We start from the raw sequence: 20,821 nt of genomic DNA, 5'->3' as shown, positions 1-20,821 counted from the left end.
AGAAAGTGGGAAGGAGCCTCAATAACCTCAGCATAGGGGAATATTTTCTGAACAGAACACCAATGACTAGGCTCTGAGATCGCCAATTGACAAACAGGACCTCATGGAACTGAAAAACTTCTGGAAGGCAAACAACATTATCAATGGGACAATATGGCAACCTACAGATTTGGAAAAGATCTTTAGCAACCTTCCATCTGATAGAGGGGTAATGTCCAAGATCTACAAAGAACTCAAGAAGTTAGACTGCTGAAAATCAAATAACTTAATAAAAAATTTGGTACAGAGTTTAACAAAGAACTCTGAACTAAGGAATCTCAAATGATCAAGAGGCACGTAAAAAAATGTTCAACATCCTTATTTGTCAGGGAAATGCTAATCAAAATGACCCTGAGATTATATAGTACAGCAAGAATGGCTATACTCAAAAACTCAGGTGACAACAAAGGCTGGCTAGGATGTAGAGAAAGAGGAACACTCCTCCATTAATGGTGGGATTGCAAGCTGGTAAAACCACTTTGGAAACCAATCTGGTGGTTCTTCAGAAAATTGGAAATAGTTCTACCTGAAGACTCAGTTATACCACTACTGGATGTATACCCAAAAGTTGTTCCAACGTATAACAAGGACACCTGTTCCTTTATGTTCATAGCAGCATTTTCTATAACAGCCAGAAGATCAAAACATAGATGTCTCTCAATGGAAGAATGAATACAAAAAATATGGTGCACTTACACAATGGAATACTATTAAGTTTTTTAAAATGATGGCTTAACGAATTTTACAGGCAAATGGAAAATATCATCCCATGTGAGGTAACCCAGACCCAAATGGGCATTCATGGTATTTACCCATAGATAAGTGGATATTAACCCAAAAGCTCAGAATATCCACAATACAACTCATGGACTATATGAAGCTTACCTAGAAGGAAGACCAAAGTGTGGATGCTTTAATCCCACTTAAAAGGGGAAACAAAATAATAATAGGAAACAGAGAGAGGGGGGAACCTGGATGGGAGAAGAGAGGAGGTAGAAAAATGGGGGTATCACATATGGGAAGACAAAGGAGAGAATTTCAGACTGATAGGAGAATGAATAGAAATATGTAGCAATGTGAGGTGGGGAATGTGGTAGGAGAACTACTAGAAAATCCTGAACGTCAGGGACGCTAGAGACTCTGAGGACACAATGGGGAAGACATTAGCTGAAATACCCAACAGTGGGGAGATAGAACCTGGAGAGTCTACCTCCAGGTAGGTAGGCATGGCCCCAGTTGAAGGATGGTGTCATTCACCCATCTCAAAATTTTTCACCCAGAATTGTTCCTGTCTAAACAAAACACAGGGACAAAAAATGGAGCCGAGACTGAAGGAAAGGACATCCAGAGACCACCACACCTTGGGATCCATCCCATCTGCTGACACAAAACCCAACACTATTGTCTGAATTTCTTGCAAACAGGACCTGGGTATAGCTGTCCTCTGAGAGGCCATGCTAGTACCTAAGACAGATGCATATACTCATAGCCATCCATTAGACTGAGCTCAGGACACCAATGGAAGTGTTAGAAGAAGGACTGAAAGACCTGAAGGGGATTGCAACTTCATAAGAAGAACAATAGTATCAACTATCTAGACCCCTCAGAACTCCCAGGGACTAAACCACCAATCAAAGACTATATATGACTTGTTAAACAGCTCCTGTTACATACTCAACAGAGGACTTCCTTATCTGGCATCAATGGAAGGGAAGGTGCTTTGTCTTGTGGAGGCTTGCTGGCCCAAGGAATGGGGATAGTACAGGGGTGAGGTACAAGTGGTGGGTCCGTGGGCCACCCTCTTAGAGACAAAGAGATGGGGGCATTGGGAAGGGTTTTGCAGAGGGAAGAAAGGGAAGAGGACAACATTTGAAATGTAAATAAATAAAACAATTTAAAACCCTACCATTTTGAATTCAGAGATATGCTTGCCTTTGTAAGCACAGATAATAAGCTACCTGGGTGGGATCTAGCTCTGACAACACCATTTCCACCCTCCTGGGCCTAAACTAGGTCTGTCCCAGACTGACTTTGAATTTAGGATCAGCTTACCATTGGAAGCAAAAACAATATACTTAGTCAAGTGGTATCTTATCCCATGGCCACCTCTATTCCCCAAACCTCTTTATCTCCTTCCTTTATATCTTTCTGAGAAGTTGGATCATAATGCAGCTGTCTGTGTTCTTTTCAGTCTGTGAAGCCCCTCATATAACTTATATTGTATTCTTATATTTTGCATAGTTGAAAAATATAGATTCTTGAACTTGTGTTTTCTGATTTCTTTCCTACTACCTCAGGGACTGTCCTAAAGGTCACAACATTTACCATTTTGCTAAGGAAATTAGACATATCCTGGCATCCTGGACTGGGGCTGTTTCTGATTATCATGGAGTCATTAACCTTGGCAGAAGAATATTTCACAAAGGAGGAAAAATAAAGTAAATGATGTAAATTATTATACAAACAAGGCTTACACGTAGCAACCATCAACACTTGTGGAGGCCCACATCCTGCTAGCTTTGCTTCAGGGGTAGGGACTGTGTCATACTATCATTTTTTTTCTTTTTTTTTTTTTGTTTTTTTGTTTTTTGTTTTTCGAGATAGGGTTTCTAACTTTTTAGTCTACCTGTAATTCAAGGCAAGCTCTTTGGATGCTAATGGTTAGCATTATCAAGGTGACATAACCTTGATAATTTCCTGGGATTACCTGGAAAAAGAATCTCAATGATAAACTATCTATATTGGGTTGCCCTGAAAGCATGCATGTTGGAGATTATCTTAATTAATTAACTGATGTGAAAAGACCAAGACCACTGTAGGTGACAACACTCGCTATGCAGGATGTCTGAAACTGTGTATGAATAGAAAAATCAAATTGAGCACAAGTAAGCAAGCAAGCAAACAAGCATGAACAAATTATTTCTCCCTTAGCTTTTGAGTGCAGATATGATATGACCAGGTGCCTATAATTCCTATTGCTGTATCTATCCTGCACTAGTGGACTAGAACCAGAAAATGTGATCTAAAATGAATGTTTTCTCCTACAATCTGTGTTTTGTCCATCTCTTTTATCACAGTAACAGGTATGAAACTTGTACATATATCAATGTTTATCAAAACCTAGAGAGGAGTTGGCAGAGACAGGAGCTTTTAATGCTGAAATAGTTGAAATAAAGTATAACGACAGGCTCATGGTTCATTTTATGGTTTATATAAATACATAGAACCACTTATTAAAAATGTCTAGAAACTATATTTCTTTGTGATAGAGACACATGGATTAATATGGTCTAAATATATCTAATAAAAAAGAAAAAGTTAAAAAAAGAAGGAGCTGAGTAATCTTATAAGGTGAGTCTTTACTGTATATACTTTTACAGTTCATCTAGAGCCTTAAGACGGTAAGTTTCTATGAACTGGCACAAAAAAAAATGGAAAATTTCGCCAATTATAAATCTGAGAACTTTCAAAAATAACAAATCATGCTTTATATCACCATGGTATTTTATGGCTTTCTCATCAACAATAGCCTGAGTCAGAACTAAGTGCTCTCAGTCAACTCCGTGGTACAAAGTCCATCAATGTCTCCTTACTTACTTGTCCCCAACAAACGTTATTTGTGACACATATTTCTTGCAACTGGATTAAATATACAGGCATGTGACAAACAAAAATGGTTTCAGAGGTTAGAGAATTGGATGAGAAGGTAAAGGCACTTGTTGCTTTTGTAGAAAACTCAGTTTTGATTCCAAGCACCCATATGTTGGTTGCCACCCTTTGTAACTTCAGTTCCTGGTAACCTGGCAACGACTTTTGACCTCCATTAGTTCCAGTCAAGCATGTGGTATAGATACATAGAAGTAGACAAATCCCCACACATAAGATAAAAAAATCACCATGAAAAAGAAAATGATAGTTTCTTGTCATTATTAAAGTTTGAGTTTCATGAAGCATATCCCTAGCTTCTCCTGAAACACAATAAGTTACTGGTTGCCTTCTGTTTATGTAACTGACTCAAAAAAGAAAAGAAGAAAAAAAAAGTAAAACAAATAAAAAAAATGGATATATTAAGGCTAGCATGTTTTGTCCCTTCTTATTTTCTATAAATACTATGTTCATTTGTACGTAGGAATATTCTCTAGATAATATTGAAGTCGTCCTTACTGCTGTTCTAATTCTTATGACATATTATTGATATAAATGATAACACTTGAATTATTTGAGCTGTAACTATAGTAGCCTCCTAGTTACTGACATTCTGCCTTTGTTTAAGCAATGCCTGAGAGAATTATGTCTGTTTTTGAACTTTTCAATAAGACTTCACCACCTATCTCTGCTTCTCACTTAACATTTAATTTACATTCCACAGAATGACTTAACATTAGACTCATTTTGCATTGCTTGTCAATGAAGAAGGTCTATTATCAACTCCATAGAGGAAAAATACTACACTGCTTACTGAATTGGACATCTTCCCAGCATATCTTACTGTTCTGTCTTTTGCCTCTACACCTGTGTAACCCTAGGGGCTTAGAATTTCCATTCATTTTCAGTGTCTTCTCAATTAGAATGATTTCATCTTAAATTGAGCTATGCTTAGCGACAGCCTAAAAAATGAATTGTACTAGCCTTAATATTGGATCTTCCAGCAATGTTGTGTCTGAAAAAAAATCCTATAAAATAGAACATTCTATCTTCTAATGAAAATATTTATGATTAAACATGTTCACTGTGCTCATTTAAATTTTGGGAAAAGAAGAAAAAAAATGAAGCCATCACTTCATTTTATTTAATATGGCTTTCTTTTTTAGATAGTAGCTAATCTTTCCCATGTCCATGTGAGGAACACATAATTTTTGCACTTCATTTGCATTTCAGTGAAAGAAAAAAGTGACAATAAAACAATGGTATACACCATCATGTGTATTTTTATTGACTGGTTATAATGATATTGAACTTTAGACCTTAATAATTTACTTTATAGCTCTCATTGGATTCCATAAGCTCTATTTATTAATAAATGCCATATAGCATTTAATGGTAGACACTCTTAGTAATATCTATCTGTATATGTTGCCAATAGCGCTCATTTTAACGCTGTACTACTTTTATCTGGTAGAGTAATTATTAGCAAATAGGTATTTAAAATGTTTTAATGACTGTAACAGGATTTATCCAAAAACTTAGCGTTCATTTCTAAAAAGCTAGTGGAAACATGCAGAAAGGGTTATTAGAAGAAATACAATGTAGTTTTTGTTTGGTTTTGGTTTTGAGGTTTTGGGGTGTGTGTGTGTGTGTGTGTGTGTGTGTGTGTGTGTGTGTGTGTGTGTGTGTCTGTGTGTGTGTGACACCTCAGAAACTCTTGAAAAGCTTTCTTTGGTTTTGACTAGGCTTTTTCATCCTTAGTGCTCAACTGTGAAAAATGTGCCAACTCCAAAGAGCCAGATATTCAAGTGCATTTCCAGGAGCTCAGAGAATAAAAGTGGCAGGGAAGGCTTTGTGGAACCTCTCCTGTGCTCTGCCATAAAGTGATATTGGGACTTCCTCAAAGAGAGTTCCCCGCTGTGGTGCACAGTTAGCAAGCATTGCATAGGACATCAGAGACAGACCAGGCCCAGACATGAAATAGATGTTGTGCTTTGTTATGAATATGACAGACTTCAGGGTCATTGCTCCTGAAGGGAGGAAATGCACACTATTTTTCAAAGGAGCCTTGGGACATGCAGGGAAACCTAAGATTGTGTGAGGATTTCCTGCCTCCCTTTTTTTCCCCCCATTGTGCACTTACATCCCAGTTTCATTCTCCTCTCCTCTTGGTCCACCCCCACACAGAGATCTTCCTCCCTTCTCTTCTGTGAATGGGGGAGGATCCCCAGTATCACCCTACCCTGGCACATCACGTTATTGCAGGACTAAGCACATCCTCTCCAGTTGTGACCAGACAAAGTGGTTCAGTCAGGAGAATGGGATCCACAGGCATGCAATAGACAGATTTAGGGACAGCCCCCGCTCTTGTGTTGGGGGGGGACCCATATGAAGACCGAGCAGCATGTCTGCAACATATTTGGGGGGTGCTAAGACCAGTCTCTGGGAGTACCAAAATATTCAGATTATTTAACCCTGTTGTTCTTCCTATGAGTTTTTATCCCTACTGCATCCCTTGGTCCTTCTCCCAACTCTTCCATAAGACTCTCCAAGCTCTGATAAGTGTCTGGCTATGGGTCTCTGCATGTATTTCAGTCAGATGCTCATTCGAGCCCCTCAGAGCCTAGTTATGCTAGGCTCCTGTCTGCAAGCATAGCAGAGTATCATCTTATTAATAGTGTCAGGTGTAAGCTTTCTCACATGAGATTGGCCTTAAGTTGGGGCAGTCATTTGTTGGTCATTCCTTCAGTCTCCACTACTTTATTCATTATAGCCAGATATTGGAAACAACCCAGATGTCCCTCAATGGATAAAGAAAAAGCGGTCCATTTACACAATGAACTACAACTCTGTTATTAAAAACAGGGACATCATGAAATTTGTAGGAAAATAGTTGGAACTAGAAAATACCATCCTGAGTGAGGTAACCAAGACCCAAAAGGACACAAATGGTATGTATTCAGTGGTGAGTGGACATTAGCTATAAAAAAGAGGATACCTGTGTTACAGTCCACACAGCCAATGATGCTAAATAGCAAGAAATGGCCAAGTGAGGATACCTGATTCTCACTCAGAAGGAGAAACAAAACAGTCTTCAAAGGCAGATGGAGGGAGGGAACTTAGTAGGATAGGGGGTTAGACGGAGAAGTGAGGGATCAGGTGTAGGGAGAGGTGAGGAGAGAGGACCTGGAGAGTGAATGGAAACTGGTACTTGACAGGGCATCTGGTGCATTTCTAGGAAGTGCCAGATACCTAGGAGGGGAGAGACTTCTGGGATTCTATGGGGGTGACTCTAGCTGAGACTCCTAGAAGTGGGTGATAAGGAACTTGAAGCAATCACCCCCTGCACCCCGACAGGACTCCCAGTGGAAGGATTAGGATAACAATCCACCCACAAAACCCTTGACCCAAAAATTTGTCCTGACTGAAAGAAATATAGGGACAAAGCTGGAGTAGAGATTTCTTGCCTCTTGACTTTGAAATCAGATCAAATCAAGCATAAAAGTATATATTAACCCTTTGAAACCACAAAGCATTCTTAACTGTTGTTCAATAGGACTGACTGCATTAATAGCACTGGCTGCATTAATAGCACCTAATCAAACAAAGAAAAAAATTCAAGAAGCTATTCATGAGAGCCGGGTTTTCCATCTATTACTTAGAAGTCATTTAAAGTACAAAAAACACCAAGCAGTCGTTTGTGACAGAATTATAGAGCAACTAAAGAACATGAGGGACAGCAAAAGGTTATGAACTCCCTCTAGGGCAATAATTCTATGAAGGTGAGTTCTTCTTCATCTTTAAAAGGAAGATCTAACACAATTCTGTAGTACTATGAGGAAAATACTTATACAATGCTGGACAAGCTTTAGATGGAGGGCTCACCATCTTGTACGATGTATTTCAGTCATTACAAACACGAATTTGCCTATGTGGTGTTTAGCATTGCCAATGATTATATCTAGAACCCCAAAGAGACAAGCCTCTGGGTGTGCATGTGAGGAGTTATTTTGACTAAATTTTAGTTGAAATGGAAAGACTCTAAAAGTGGCACTGTTTCCTAAGCTGGGGAGATGTGGAGCAGTTAGCTAAGCTCCAGCACTCATTGTTCACTTCCTCATTCTTAGATACAGTGTGAGCAGTTGATTCAAGTTCCTGCTGTTATGCACATTACCTTTCAACTGTGAGACAAGCCCTTGCATAAAGAGCCTTTGTAGGGTCTTTTGTCACAATAATAGGTAACATATAAAGGGGTGACATTAGAGAAAACATAGTCGGCTGAAATGCAATTGAGCTTTGACTTAGTTGGATCTAGATAGGGGAGAGAGGTCCTCTAGTCTCTATCTGTCTGATAGTAGCATTTGACGTTTCCTTTTCTTAATTAGTTCTTATACAAGTACTGTAATGGTAATGAAATAAGATCCCAGATCACAACTGTCAGGATTGCAAATGGTTTATTGTTTTTGCTTCCACTGGAAATCCACAGTAATAAACTTTATCTATAATTTCATTTGGACAGAACTGGAAATAACAAATATTTTATCTTTCATTATTTTTTTTTAACAATAGGACCTCTTAGATTTACTGGTTCTAGTATTTTGAACAATACAGTTTGTGAAACAAACAAAAAGAAATAAAAAGTACCCATCAAATCCCTGTATTTTTTAGCAAACAAATCTTACAATTAGATGGTCAACGTACTAGAAAGGGGTCAAACCAATAGGATGACTTTAAAAATTGAAAAAAGAAGAAAAAGTTATAAAAGAAAGTATTTAAGACTTAAACATAAGCTGAAAAAGAGACCAGGTTTTTAAAACTGGGTTTCTATTGATTGATAAAACAAACAAAAACAAACAAAAAAAACCCAAAAAACCCCAAACAACAGTACCAACAAAAAACTTCAAAAGTATCTTGGACAGGACAGAGTTTGTTATTTGGTTAGTTTCGTATTGCATCTAGAACCAGTAGGTCAATGGTAGTGCTGCCAACAGTGAGCTGGGCCATACCAACCACTAACTAAGAAGATGCAGCACAGCCTCACCCACAGATCAATCTGGTGGGAATATTTTTTCAATTAATATGTTTTGTTTTGTTTGTCTCAACCCTCCAATGACTCTAGATGTGTCAGGTGACATAAGACTAGCGAGCACATTGATCTTCTAATTGTTTTGCTAAAACTCATAAAGGCATTAGGAAGAAAATGTTATGTTTATATTAATTATGAGAATCCAAGAGCTATCTCTTCTCTATTGTATGTGATCAAATAAATAAATAAATAAATAAATAAATAAATAAATAAATAAATAAGCAATATATCAAGGTACTGAAAATGGATCAAAGCAAAAGAATATTTTTTCTGCTTGCTTATGTTCTTATTTATTTGTTTATTAATTAATCAATTTGTTTTTAATCAGGGCCTCATTTGGTTTAGGATGACCTCAAACTGTTATAAAAACTTGGCTAGTCTTAAATGTTTGATACCCTCTTTTTCCTGATTCCAGGAATTACAAATGGGTTCGTATCATGCATGATTCTAAGGATAAAGAGTTGATAATAGAAGAAGCATAAGTATTGAACAAACATAAGGAAAAGATACACAAATTTTAACTGATTCCAACATATGTCATAGTTAACACATGGCCATACAAAACATTTGTTCATCCTCTAACATTTACAATAATGATACTTAAAGATGAATGTGATACTCAAGGAACCATAAAATGTGTTGCAGGTTTTCTCCTCTCTTTCTGTCCGCCACATTCAATCCACTCTCCCATCCCAGTTTCTTAGAGGACACCTCCTACAGTTTTCCTTCCCTCTCTAACCCCATCCTAAAGGAAACACAAAGATCTCTACCTTTCCTACCCTGTAGCCATCCAGTTATCTCAGGCTCCAGCACCAAAAAGCATTCCCAGGGGTCACAGTCAGTAAACAGACCAGGCAAATAGGTTCACAGAAAATGCCTAACAGGAAACACATCCACCAAACTGTCCTAAAATCCAGATAGAAACCAAGGAACAAAATACTCACCCAACAAAGACAAAACCAGGTATCTTCATCTAGACCTATAATTATCCCAATCCCAGATGTCTAGATACCACTATAAAAACACAATAACAGCTAGGGTAATATGTCTTCATCCCAACCACACAAATCCAAAAATCTAACCCACAAAAGGCTCTCAGTATTCCAACATAATGAAGCACAAGAAAAAAAAACTGTTAAAACAGTCTTTATGAATATGCTATAAGTTCCTAAATTCCTTAAAGGATAAATTAATAAATCCTTTAAAGAAGTCCAAGAAACATAAACACTTGAAAGAAATCACTAAGACTATTCAAGACCTGAAAATACAAATAGGACAACAAAGAAAATACCAACTAAAAAAATTCTGGAAATGAAAATATTTGGAACTCCAACATGAACTTCTGACTATCTTCACCAACAGAAAACAGGAGATATAAGAGAAAATCTTAGGAGTTGAAGACATAATAGAAGAAATGGATATATTGTTCCAAGAAAATATTAAATCTAAAAATGTCCTGACAAAAGACATTCAGGAAATCCAGAATATCATGAAAACACCTAAAATAATAGAAAGAGAAGAAAGTGGTTGTATATGGGATGGATCCCCGGGTGGGGCAGTCTCTGGATGGTCTTTCCTTCTGTCTCAGCTCCGAACTTTGTTTCTGTAACTCCTTCTATGGGTATTTTGTTCCCTATTCTAAGAAAGAGCAAAGCACATGCCAGAAAGATTTTGATGACAGGACCCTGACATAGCTCTCTCTTGTGAGACTATGCCAAATGCCTGGCAAATACAGAAGTGGATGTTCACAGTCATCTATTGGATGGAACACGGGGCTCCTAATGAAGGAGCTAGAGAAAGTACCCAAGGAGCTAAAGGGATCTGCAACCCTATAGAAAGAACAACAATATGAACTAACCAGTACCCCCTCTCCCGACACCAGAGCTGTGTCTCTAGTTGCATATGTAGCAGAGGATGGCCTAGTTGGCCATCAATAGGAGGAGAGGCCCTTGGTCTTGTGAAGATCATATGCCCCAGTACAGGGGAATGCCAAGGCCAGGAAGCAGGAGTGGGTGGGTTGGGGAGCAGGGTGGGGGGAGGTTATAGGGGGCTTTGGGGATAGCATTTGAAATGTAAATGAAGAAAATATCTAATAAAAATGCCAAAGAAAGGAAGGAAGGAAGGGAGGAAGGAAGGAAGGAAGGAAGGGAGGAAGGAAGGAAGGAAGGAAGGAAGGAAGGAAGGAAGGAAGGAAGGAAGGAAGGAAGGAAGGAAGGAAGAAGAGAAAACACTAATCAAAGGGCCAGATAACTAAAACCTGGGCCTGCACATTAGGCAAATGCCCTACCAGAGTCACACTCCCAGATTCTCCCTGGCTTTTGAATTATGTTGCCATAGGCATTTTCCATCATTTTAAGCTGGATTCTGGATATGAAAAAAAAAATAGACTTAATACTTCCAAGACACATTTTCCCAGATTAAATAAAATAATGTATTTGAATATAAATCTATTCCTGAAAATTTCCCCCACAATGTCAAACTAATATTGTAACTGGTTTTGTTTTATTCTCTGTGAACACATTGATGTCAGCTTATGGCTGTTTCTGCAAAACAAAAATGAAAATCAGATGTCCTTTAACACTGTCAGAATATAATTTGTTAGTTCCAAGATAAAAGGATGGCCGTAACAGCAGCATACCAGCTTGGGAAAGATCTCTGTCTGGACAGTTGGTGAGCAAGAAATGCCTTCATGAACGAGTTATGCAGAAATGCAGTGAATTTCCTTTGAATTTTTAAAATTTGCATGATGTGATTATGCAGTTGTCAAATAAATCATTTGTGTGTTAAAAGCAGAACTTTTAAAAAATAGCAGGTTAATCAATTTGTAAAGTGAGACAACATATAAAAATTCTTCTGAATGGTTACATTCTATCTGGTTGTGGCGTTAGACTAAGAGGGAGGGAGAAAACAGTATACATTTGGATATTTCTTCCTATTTCCAAGTTACTGAGGTGGTACTCATGGAAGTATTTTGTCTATAAATAGACTCAAGTGACAAAATCACATATCTTCTCAAAATGCAAAGTGCCTTTCTCAGGGGTTCAATTAGTCGCGGTAAAAACAGTCAGTACAGCTAACTTCCTATCCCAAATCACCCATAAAATTTTGTTTTCCAAAATATTTTCATAATCTATTATCTAATTTCATGCAACTAAAATCCCTGAGAGGAGTCCTATCCCTTTCTAATTATTTCAGTAATTAGGAGTGATCTTGATTCACTGTGCTTTTCTCTGTGGGAGCTGTGAATGGTGAGGTAGTCAGGGAGGCATGGGACTTCTAAGATGCAAAGACAAGGTCCCTTCAAATTAGACACTGTTTTCCAGATGCAACGAAAGCAACCTAGGCAAGAGTATATCTGTGGGATATTGATTCACTTCACCAGAATTTAAGAGTTTGGCACTAACTCCAGTATGTTGATTAATGAACGTGATAGTCATATGCTATACCATGTCCGAGGTCAAATACTATTTTTCTTCTGTATGGTAAACTATTTTCAGAGTAGATTGAACATTACTTTTTTGAAATGTATAAATATTCTGTATACTTTACAATTCTACTTCTTACACTTACCCCTGCTAATAAATAGTTCTTGTCTTGTGAGGACTGTAACAGTTATTTAATACTGTATTTGTAAAAAGATATTCACTAGGTACTGTCTACATCTTGATCTTCTCTTATAGGATCAGGCTGTATTTCATATAGTAGTATTTCAGGGGCTGCTTTTCTGTATAAATTTCCCATAATGTGACAGGGTTTGAGGTAGAGTAAAAGGGCTAGAGATATAGAATATCTGAATCAGCGTTACATAAATTTATTCAGCTTCTTCTATCTTATACTCTAAGTCTCTAAATTGGAGACAAAATACTAAATGTGACTATACATACAAAGGTCTTAGCATATAATATATGGTGGTAATAAAACAGGGTTATGCTAACTAAATTGTCCTTCATAAAAATGGAAAACAGTAGCTTAAATATCTTTTTTTTTTCCAAATTAACAACTGGAGGACAATTGGATATGGTACTATATGCCTGTTCTAGCACTTCAGAGGTGGATGAAGAATTTATACAAATTTCAGGTCACCTGAGCTACAAAGTAATTTGCGGCCAGCTTGGTCTGTATAGTGAGACTCTTTCCCAAACAAAACGTCCAATTGTGTTAAGTTTAGTGATCCAGAGCAAGAAAGACAACATATGTCCGTTGTCACAGCAGATTTTTAGTCTTAATTATTATATTTGCATAAATACTTGGGAATAAAAGAAGACACTACTTATGGTACTAGAAAAGAGACCATGCTACAGGAATGGAATCTTTTTAGAAAGGTGGGAGGAAAAGACAATAGAGTCATGCAACATGAGACTATTGAGTGTGGGAGAGTACAAATGGATACCACAGTGTGGGTGGAGAATGAATAAATTACAAAGAAAGCAAGAATATGTTTGAGGATGTCACACGATCTGTGTGTGACCTGTGAGAAAGGGTCATGGAGCGCAAGATTTTTATGACTAAACGTGAATTAAAATGTATCTATGTTGCTTATTTAAAGTGTAGATACATATTTTACATATATACCCAATACAATTTGAAGCAAACATTACTAGAGGACAGACAGACATAAACAGACATAGAGATACCTAGGTTTATCACCATAGATTCATGAGTATAAAATCTCTTGAACGTTTGAAGGCTATCTTGCGAATTATAATTGTATATGAGATCATCACAAAGGTTTGGTGTATTTAATTTTACTAATCATTTTATGTTGGGAAGCAAGGTTCATCATAGTCCCATATTTATTTTTCTCTCTTGAATTTTTAAGTGTAAATTTCAGTAATATCTAGTTTTGAGTCTAGTTTGATAGAAAAAAAATCATTTTTTCTTCAACTATGACAGAAGGAAAAGACTAAGCGTCTTGGAAAAACATTTAGATTTTCCATTACCATACAACAAGGTACATAAGGCTACAAAAAGTATATTAAAAAAGAAGTGAGTTAAGAAACCATTTTATGAAATTGATTGAGGTCAACGAGAAAACTCATTGTAAAATTCCATTAAGAGCTAAACTGTTCCTATTAATTGTGCTGAGAGAATAAATGTGTACTGTATAAATAAGTGGAAACAGGAGGGTGTGAAGATTAGTGGAGATCCCAATTAAACTGGGGTGCATAAAACTCAAAGCATATGAACTAAGAACATCAAAGATCTGAAGAGCTAAAGGAAGGCCACTGAACAAAGGAAGATTTTTGTTGTTTGTTTGTTGGTTGGTTAGTTGGTTGTTATTGTTGTTGTGTTCTAATTTTCCCCAGAATGTCTCAAACAAGTTCAGGAAATATTTGCCAAAAATTGAATTAAAAATACTTCTCTTCAGAAATTTTTCCCCTGTGCCCATATCTTCGAGGCTTTTCCTCACTTTCTCCGCTATAAGTTTCACTGTCTCTGGTTTTATGTGGAGTTCCTTGATGCACTTATATTTGACCTTACTACAAGGAGATAGGAATGGATCAATTCACATTCTTCCACATGATAACCGCCAGTTGTGCCAGTACCATTTGTTGAAAATGCTGTCTTTTTTCCACTGGATGGTTTTAGCTCCCTTGTCAAAGATCAAGTGACCATAGGTGTGTGGGTTTATCTCTGGGTCTTCAATTCTATTCCATTGGTCTACTTGTCTGTCACTATTCCAGTACCATGCAGTTTTTAATCACAATTGCTCTGTAGTACAGCTTTAGGTCAGGCATAGTGATTCCACCAGAGGTTCTTTTATCTTTGAGAAGAGTTTTTGCTATCCTAGGGTTTTTGTTATTCCAGATGAATTCGCAGATTGCCCTTTCTAATTCTGGGCATATATCCAGAAGGTGTTCTAACCAGTAAGAAGGACGCATGCTCCACTATGTTCTTCGCAGCCTTATTTATAATAACCAGAAGCTGCAAAGAACCCATATGCCCCTCAACAGAGGAATGGATACAGAAAATGTTGTACATTTACACAATGGAGTACTACTCAGCTATTAAAAAGAATGAATTTATGAAATTCCTACGCAAATGGACGGACCTGGAGGGCATCATCCTGAGTGAGGTAACCCAATCACAAAAGAACTCACATGATATGTACTCACTGATAAGTGGATATTAGCCCAGAAACTTAGAATGCCCAAGATATAAGATACAATTTGCAAAACGCACAAAACTCCAGAAGAATGAAGACCAAAGTGTGGACACTTTGCCCCTTCTTAGAATTGGGAACAAAACACCCATGGAAGGAGTTACAGAGACAAAGTTTGGAGCTGAGACGAAAAGATGAACGATCTAGAGACTGCCATACCCGGGGATCCATCCCATAATCAGCTTCCAAATGCTGACAACATTGCATACACTAGCAAGATTTTGCTGAAAGGACCCTGATATAGCTGTCTCTTGTGAGGCTATGCTATGGCCTAGCAAACACAGAAGTGGAGGCTCACAGTCAGCTATTGGATGGATCACAGGTCCCCCAATGGAGGAGCTAGAGAAAGTATCCAAGGAGCTAAAGGGATCTACAACCCTATAGGTGGAACAACAATATGAACTAACCAGTACCCCCTGTAGCTCGTGTCTCTAGCTGCATATGTATCAGAAGATGGCCTAGTCAGCCATCGTGGAAAGAGAGGCCCATTGGTCTTGCAAACTTTATATGCCTCAGTACAGGGGAATGCCAAGGCCAAGAAATGGGAGTGAGTGGGTAGGGGGCGTAAGGAGGTATGTGGGACTTTTGGGATAGCATTGGAAATGTAAATGAAGAAAATACCTAATGAATAATAATAATAATAGTAATAGTAATAATAAAATACTTCTCATGATGATCATATTTTATACTCATTCCTAATATTTATTCTAATATATAAATATATTAATATATTCTAACATATATTAATATATATATTCTAAGATATACTTTGAGATATAAGGTATTTATAATCTCAAGCTACTTCATTTCTTAGGCACAGTATATTTGAAGAAAGATTATATTTCAAATGTAAATCAATCAATCAATCAATCACAATTCACCACCTTCGCTTTTGTTTCTTCATTACAGAAACCATAAACTTCATTTCTATACTTTCTGCTTCCTAACTCAACTTCCTATTTTTCCTTGTGCTCTTGCATATGGTATGTGATGTCTCTAGAGCTCAGGGCATTCTGTTTCCTGGACACTCATTTTCAAGGTTGTCTTTTCTATGTCTGAGCTAAACAGGCCTCAGGAATTTTTCTTCTGGAAACATGGAAAAGGACTCCCAATTTTGTTGAACTATTTCAAGTAATGTGAGACCTTATACCTATGTAATCGTCCACAATTTTAAAACGGTTATTCTGAGTTTAATTTAATACAGATTTTATATAGGATACTTTGGTAATATTTAAAGCATTCTAGGATTACTTAACTTAGTTTATGATTAAGGAAAAAGAAACAAAAATCAAAACCACTAACTAGCTAAGCTGTCTAATACTTATAGAATTTTGTGATCTAGAAGACAAAAATATATTTTATAAACTATAAATGAGATATGTATTATACAGTGTTCAAAGGAAAACATCAAATTTATAACTCTAAACTTTAATAAAATATGCATTCTAATATTCATATAGCAGTCTAGACCTTGGAATGAACGGACTAGGTTTATAGATGTTCCAAACATTTTTTTTAATTTATTTTTTTAATTAGGTATTTTCTTCATTTACATTTCAAATGCTATCCCAAAAGTCACCTAGACCCTCTCCCTGCCCCACTCTCCTACCCACCTACTCCCATTTCTTGGCCCTGGCGTTCCCCCATACTGAGGCATATAAAGTTTGCAAGACCAAGGGACCTCTCTTCCCAATGATGGCCGACTAGGCCATCTTCTGATAGATATGCAGCTAGAGACACAAGCTCCGGGGCTACTGGTTCAAAACACCCATGGAAGGAATTACAGAGGCACAGTTTGGAGCTGAGACGAAAGGATGAACCATCTAGAGACTGTCATACCTGGGAATCCATCCCATAATCAGCCTCCAAATGCTGACACCATTGCACACAACAGCAAGATTTTGCTGAAAGGACCCTGATATAGCCATCTCTTGTGAGGCTATGCCGGGGCCTGACAAACACAGAAGTGGATGCTCACAGTCAGCTATTGGATGGAACACAGGGCCCCCAATGGAGGAGCTAGAGAAAGTACCCAAGGAGCTAAAGGGGTCTGCAACCCTATAGGAGGAACAACAATATGAACTAAACAAACATTTTATTTTAAATTAAAAAAAAATCAAAATTGAAGAAAATAAACTATACACCCAATGTGTAAGGGAAATGAAATAAATATTTTTTTACAATGTTGCTTTCATATCTTCCTTAAAACAAGTATTACTATAACTAGAAACCTCCCTTAATGCCCCTTCTCTCTTGATCATAATTTACAACAAAAGCAATCTATCTTTCATAATCATTTTATCGTTTGTACTCTGAACATGTACTACTTTGTAATCAGCAAAACCATTTTAAAATGATCTGGAGTGATACTAGAGCATCTTTTCCTAGTGAGCTGATGTCACTGTTCCTCACAAGTTTTCATTTTAAAATAGTGGAAATTCACTTTGGACATTGCTTTCAACTTTTAACTCAGAACATTTATTGATGGGAGCTACTGCACTTTGACAAGCCTATCAGAATCACTTAATAATGACAGAATATTTTAACAATTATTTTAAATACATAAAATTGTACTTTTTAGTTAATAATTACATAAGGATATTTAATTTTGCTTAAGTGACATTCAGAATATTAGATCAGAAAATCAACTTAGCATTCTGAGAAAATCGGTGTGCTTGTGACAGACTTTTAAACAGTTCTGTTAACATTTTTGCAGTAACAAAGCCCTGTAACAGAAGAAACACCACAATAATTAGAAATAATTTCACTGCAGTTCTCCTTACTAATAACACAAACAGTAACAGTAAAAAAAATGTGCCTAGTTATAATTATAATTCTTTCAACGACCTCTAATCAGAAAATAAATTGGATAATTTTCAATCTCATCTTATAATTACATCCAAAAGATGTGTGTTCCTATTGTTTGCTTAGATAAAGGGAACTCTCAAGTATATCTGAATTGAAAATTAAATTCTAAAAGCACCCCGTAAGAAAACCACATTTGAAAAGAAATGATCTATCTTGTCTGTTCACTACCTTCACTCTGTAAAGGAAGAGTTTCTATGGGTGAAATAAAACCAATTACCAAGAATGTCCAAGATCTGAAAGTGGCTCATAGAATTGCAGTGCTTTTCTTTTGTAGCTTGCATGTAAAAAGCCCATTGAGCTCCTCAGAAGAACAATTCTAGTTTACTTTATTTTATTTAAGTCTAAGTTTAGTAGATTATCCAGGCTGCCCTCAAACCTGATCTCAAGGCAACTTCATTTATTAACTTCTGGAGCACAGTTATTACATGCATGCATCACCATTCTCAGAGATATAAACACTTAATGATGGCTTTAAAACAAGATAGGAAATCATTGTTTTATACGTAGTTACATCATTTATAATACACATATAATTTTATGTGTATATACACTTAAGTGAAGTTATGGTAGTGGGTGTGAAAATACTTCCTATCCTAATCCCAGACTAAAAAAATCACAGGAGCCAGGCATAGAAAAACTTGTTGTGCATTATTGGTTAGGGGAGATCAGGAAAGTCCCTCAAACACTAGAGGCTGTTGCTACTATACTTTTGGCTCCTAGAAACTGAACATAAGACCAAGTAGCTGAGACACCAAATATTTTAGACACAGTACTGACTGGATTTGTGCTGTAACTGACCTGAAAACCTTCTCTCTGAAGTCTTATCATAGTAATGGAAGGTGCTTTACACGTTGGTAAGGAAAGAAAGCAAACAACTTACCTACTTAGCTGGGATGCCTGTGAACAGCAATACTCAGCACTATGGCAAAATATTCCTTAAAGTATAATAGTGGCACAGCTGTCTAATGAGACACAAAGCTTACTTGACAGAACGGAACCATTCCAGGCACTATAAAACTAGCCAAATGCATATGGTTTCCTGAAGCCAGGGAACTTAGAGGAGAATCTTCTACTAAAAATTTTTAAAACCAATATGATCCCTAAATTCATTCTAACTTCTTATTTTATACCTACAGGTAGGTGTAGATATCACCATCATCAATGAACCTTCTTTCTCCATCAGAAGAGAACCATTACAAAAAAATCTACAGCTAGTCAAAATACAGAGAATAACTGTCCTTGGCATCTCTATCCCCAATTAATACATCTACAACACAACTCCTGCATGTAAGACTCAGAGAAATTATGGAACAGGGAACAAAAAGACTATTATATCCTGAAGACTAAATGTTCTGTGGTGAAATTGTGCTTTCTACATACAACAGGAAAGCTACATCTGTGACAACATGGCTGCCTAAACAAGACCTTAACGATTCCATAACCAGTTGACATTTTTGTCAGATTAACCCCACACACTTTAATTTTATTACTTACTACTATGATTTATACTAAGGATATGCCAATTTTTATTTTCAAAGCATTCACTGGTCTTTTATATCAATGTCCTGGAATGTCAACAATCAGTATTCAGATAAATAATTTTAATAAATTTTAGAATAGAAAATCATGCAGCTGTAATAGATAAAACATAAATATTTTTTCAAGAAAAATACTCAAGGTATATAAGTTGAATAAGTCTTTTCTCTTTGTTCAGAAATTAGGGGAATGTATGCATTTTTAATTTTTTCCCACTGGTATGGATATAAAGTTATTTTTCATTGGCTCTCATATATTTTCTCAATTTTTTTTTTGCAAAGAGAAAAATTCATCTTGTGAGAAAGAAAATATTTATCATAGGTAAACAAATAAAACAATTTTATATGTATATTGTGAGGAGCAGATGTGCCAGCAGTCCCAAGATGGCGCCCGGGACTGCAGCCAAGTCTTATGACTTGCACCTGACTTCCTCATACACCTGAAAATAAGCCCCATCGTGGGAACTGCGCAGGTGCACCATGATGCAAGATCTGACCATATGACGGAGTGATGATTCTGGCCAATGGACTGCTGTTACATGGACTGGGCTGATGGGGCGTGGTTGAGGGGTTATATAAGGGATAGCAATTAGGGGTGGTGAGATACATGAGACTATTCCTAGAGAGAGATTCATGCATGCGTGTTGAAAGGTTCCTGAATAAACTGCTTTGAGGAGAACGTAGTGTTATCGCTCTTTTCTGCTGGTTGGAATAGGAGGCAACAGTAAATGAATTGGTCCTTTTTCACTAAATATGTTTTGTTTTATCTGAAGATTTTTATCTCTGAAAATAAACTATTCAAATAATGGAATTGAAATATTACTAATTTTCATTTGCAGACAAAAATCACTGATGAAAGCAAAACTTCGTAATGTTCAACTATGAAGATGTGGACTTCTACAGCCTTCTCTGATTCTACTAGGATGCCACACTATATTAAATCTGAACATTCTTACCACAACAAAAACACTCTATGCCTCTGTTTAACTATGAAAGAAATGTAGAAATGTTTTTAATTGGCCTTGTTGAGCAATGACTAACACTAGTCTGAAATGAGCAACTCCAGCTATTGTAAAAGCAATTATCACCTTATCCCTCCTCTTAGACAAATTAAAATGACAAATATTTCTCCTGATAGCGGAGAAAATGAGCTATATTGCCAAATCTGCAAGTGAGAGCTAATGCTTTATTTCAAAGTTGCATTTTGTTTTCACAAAGCTAAATACCCTAATGCCTTTGCTTGGTTTCTCATCATGGCAGATAATATCAGAGGGGCTACTTTCACAATTGCAGTAACTTTCAGAGCTTCACTGGCAGCTGTGTTCACTTTGTTCAGGCTGTCAGTAACACAGCCAATCATTTGTATTGCTGTTCATCTCCCATTGCTATGTTTCCTCATGGACATTTCTCTTCTTGTTCACGGGGTGTTTGAACAATCAGTTCAATCTCATTACAAATAGCATTCTGGAGGATTCTTGTTAGAGT

At 36.9% G+C, this 20,821-nt stretch overlaps 1 protein-coding gene across 9 annotated transcripts in view; it reads right to left on the bottom strand.

The window, feature by feature from the left end:
* The window catches only part of Galnt13 (polypeptide N-acetylgalactosaminyltransferase 13), a 682,099-nt gene that overhangs the window by 128,673 nt on the left and 532,605 nt on the right, over positions 1–20,821 (bottom strand). Inside the window, exon 11 of one of the 9 annotated variants that reach the window (XM_006498093.4) lies at positions 17,012–17,659. The exons of the other annotated variants lie outside the window; for them this stretch is intronic. Coding sequence (XP_006498156.1) covers positions 17,622–17,659 — 38 coding nt within the window. The 3' untranslated portion in view covers positions 17,012–17,621. Of the gene's footprint in view, positions 1–17,011; positions 17,660–20,821 lie in introns of those variants that run through there. 9 annotated transcript variants of the gene reach the window in all.

The sequence above is a fragment of the Mus musculus genome, chromosome 2 (genome assembly GCF_000001635.26).
Source record: "Mus musculus strain C57BL/6J chromosome 2, GRCm38.p6 C57BL/6J".
Taxonomy (NCBI): Eukaryota; Metazoa; Chordata; class Mammalia; order Rodentia; family Muridae; genus Mus; species Mus musculus.
Note: the sequence above shows the minus strand (reverse complement) of the source record. Positions and strands in the feature narration are given on the sequence as shown.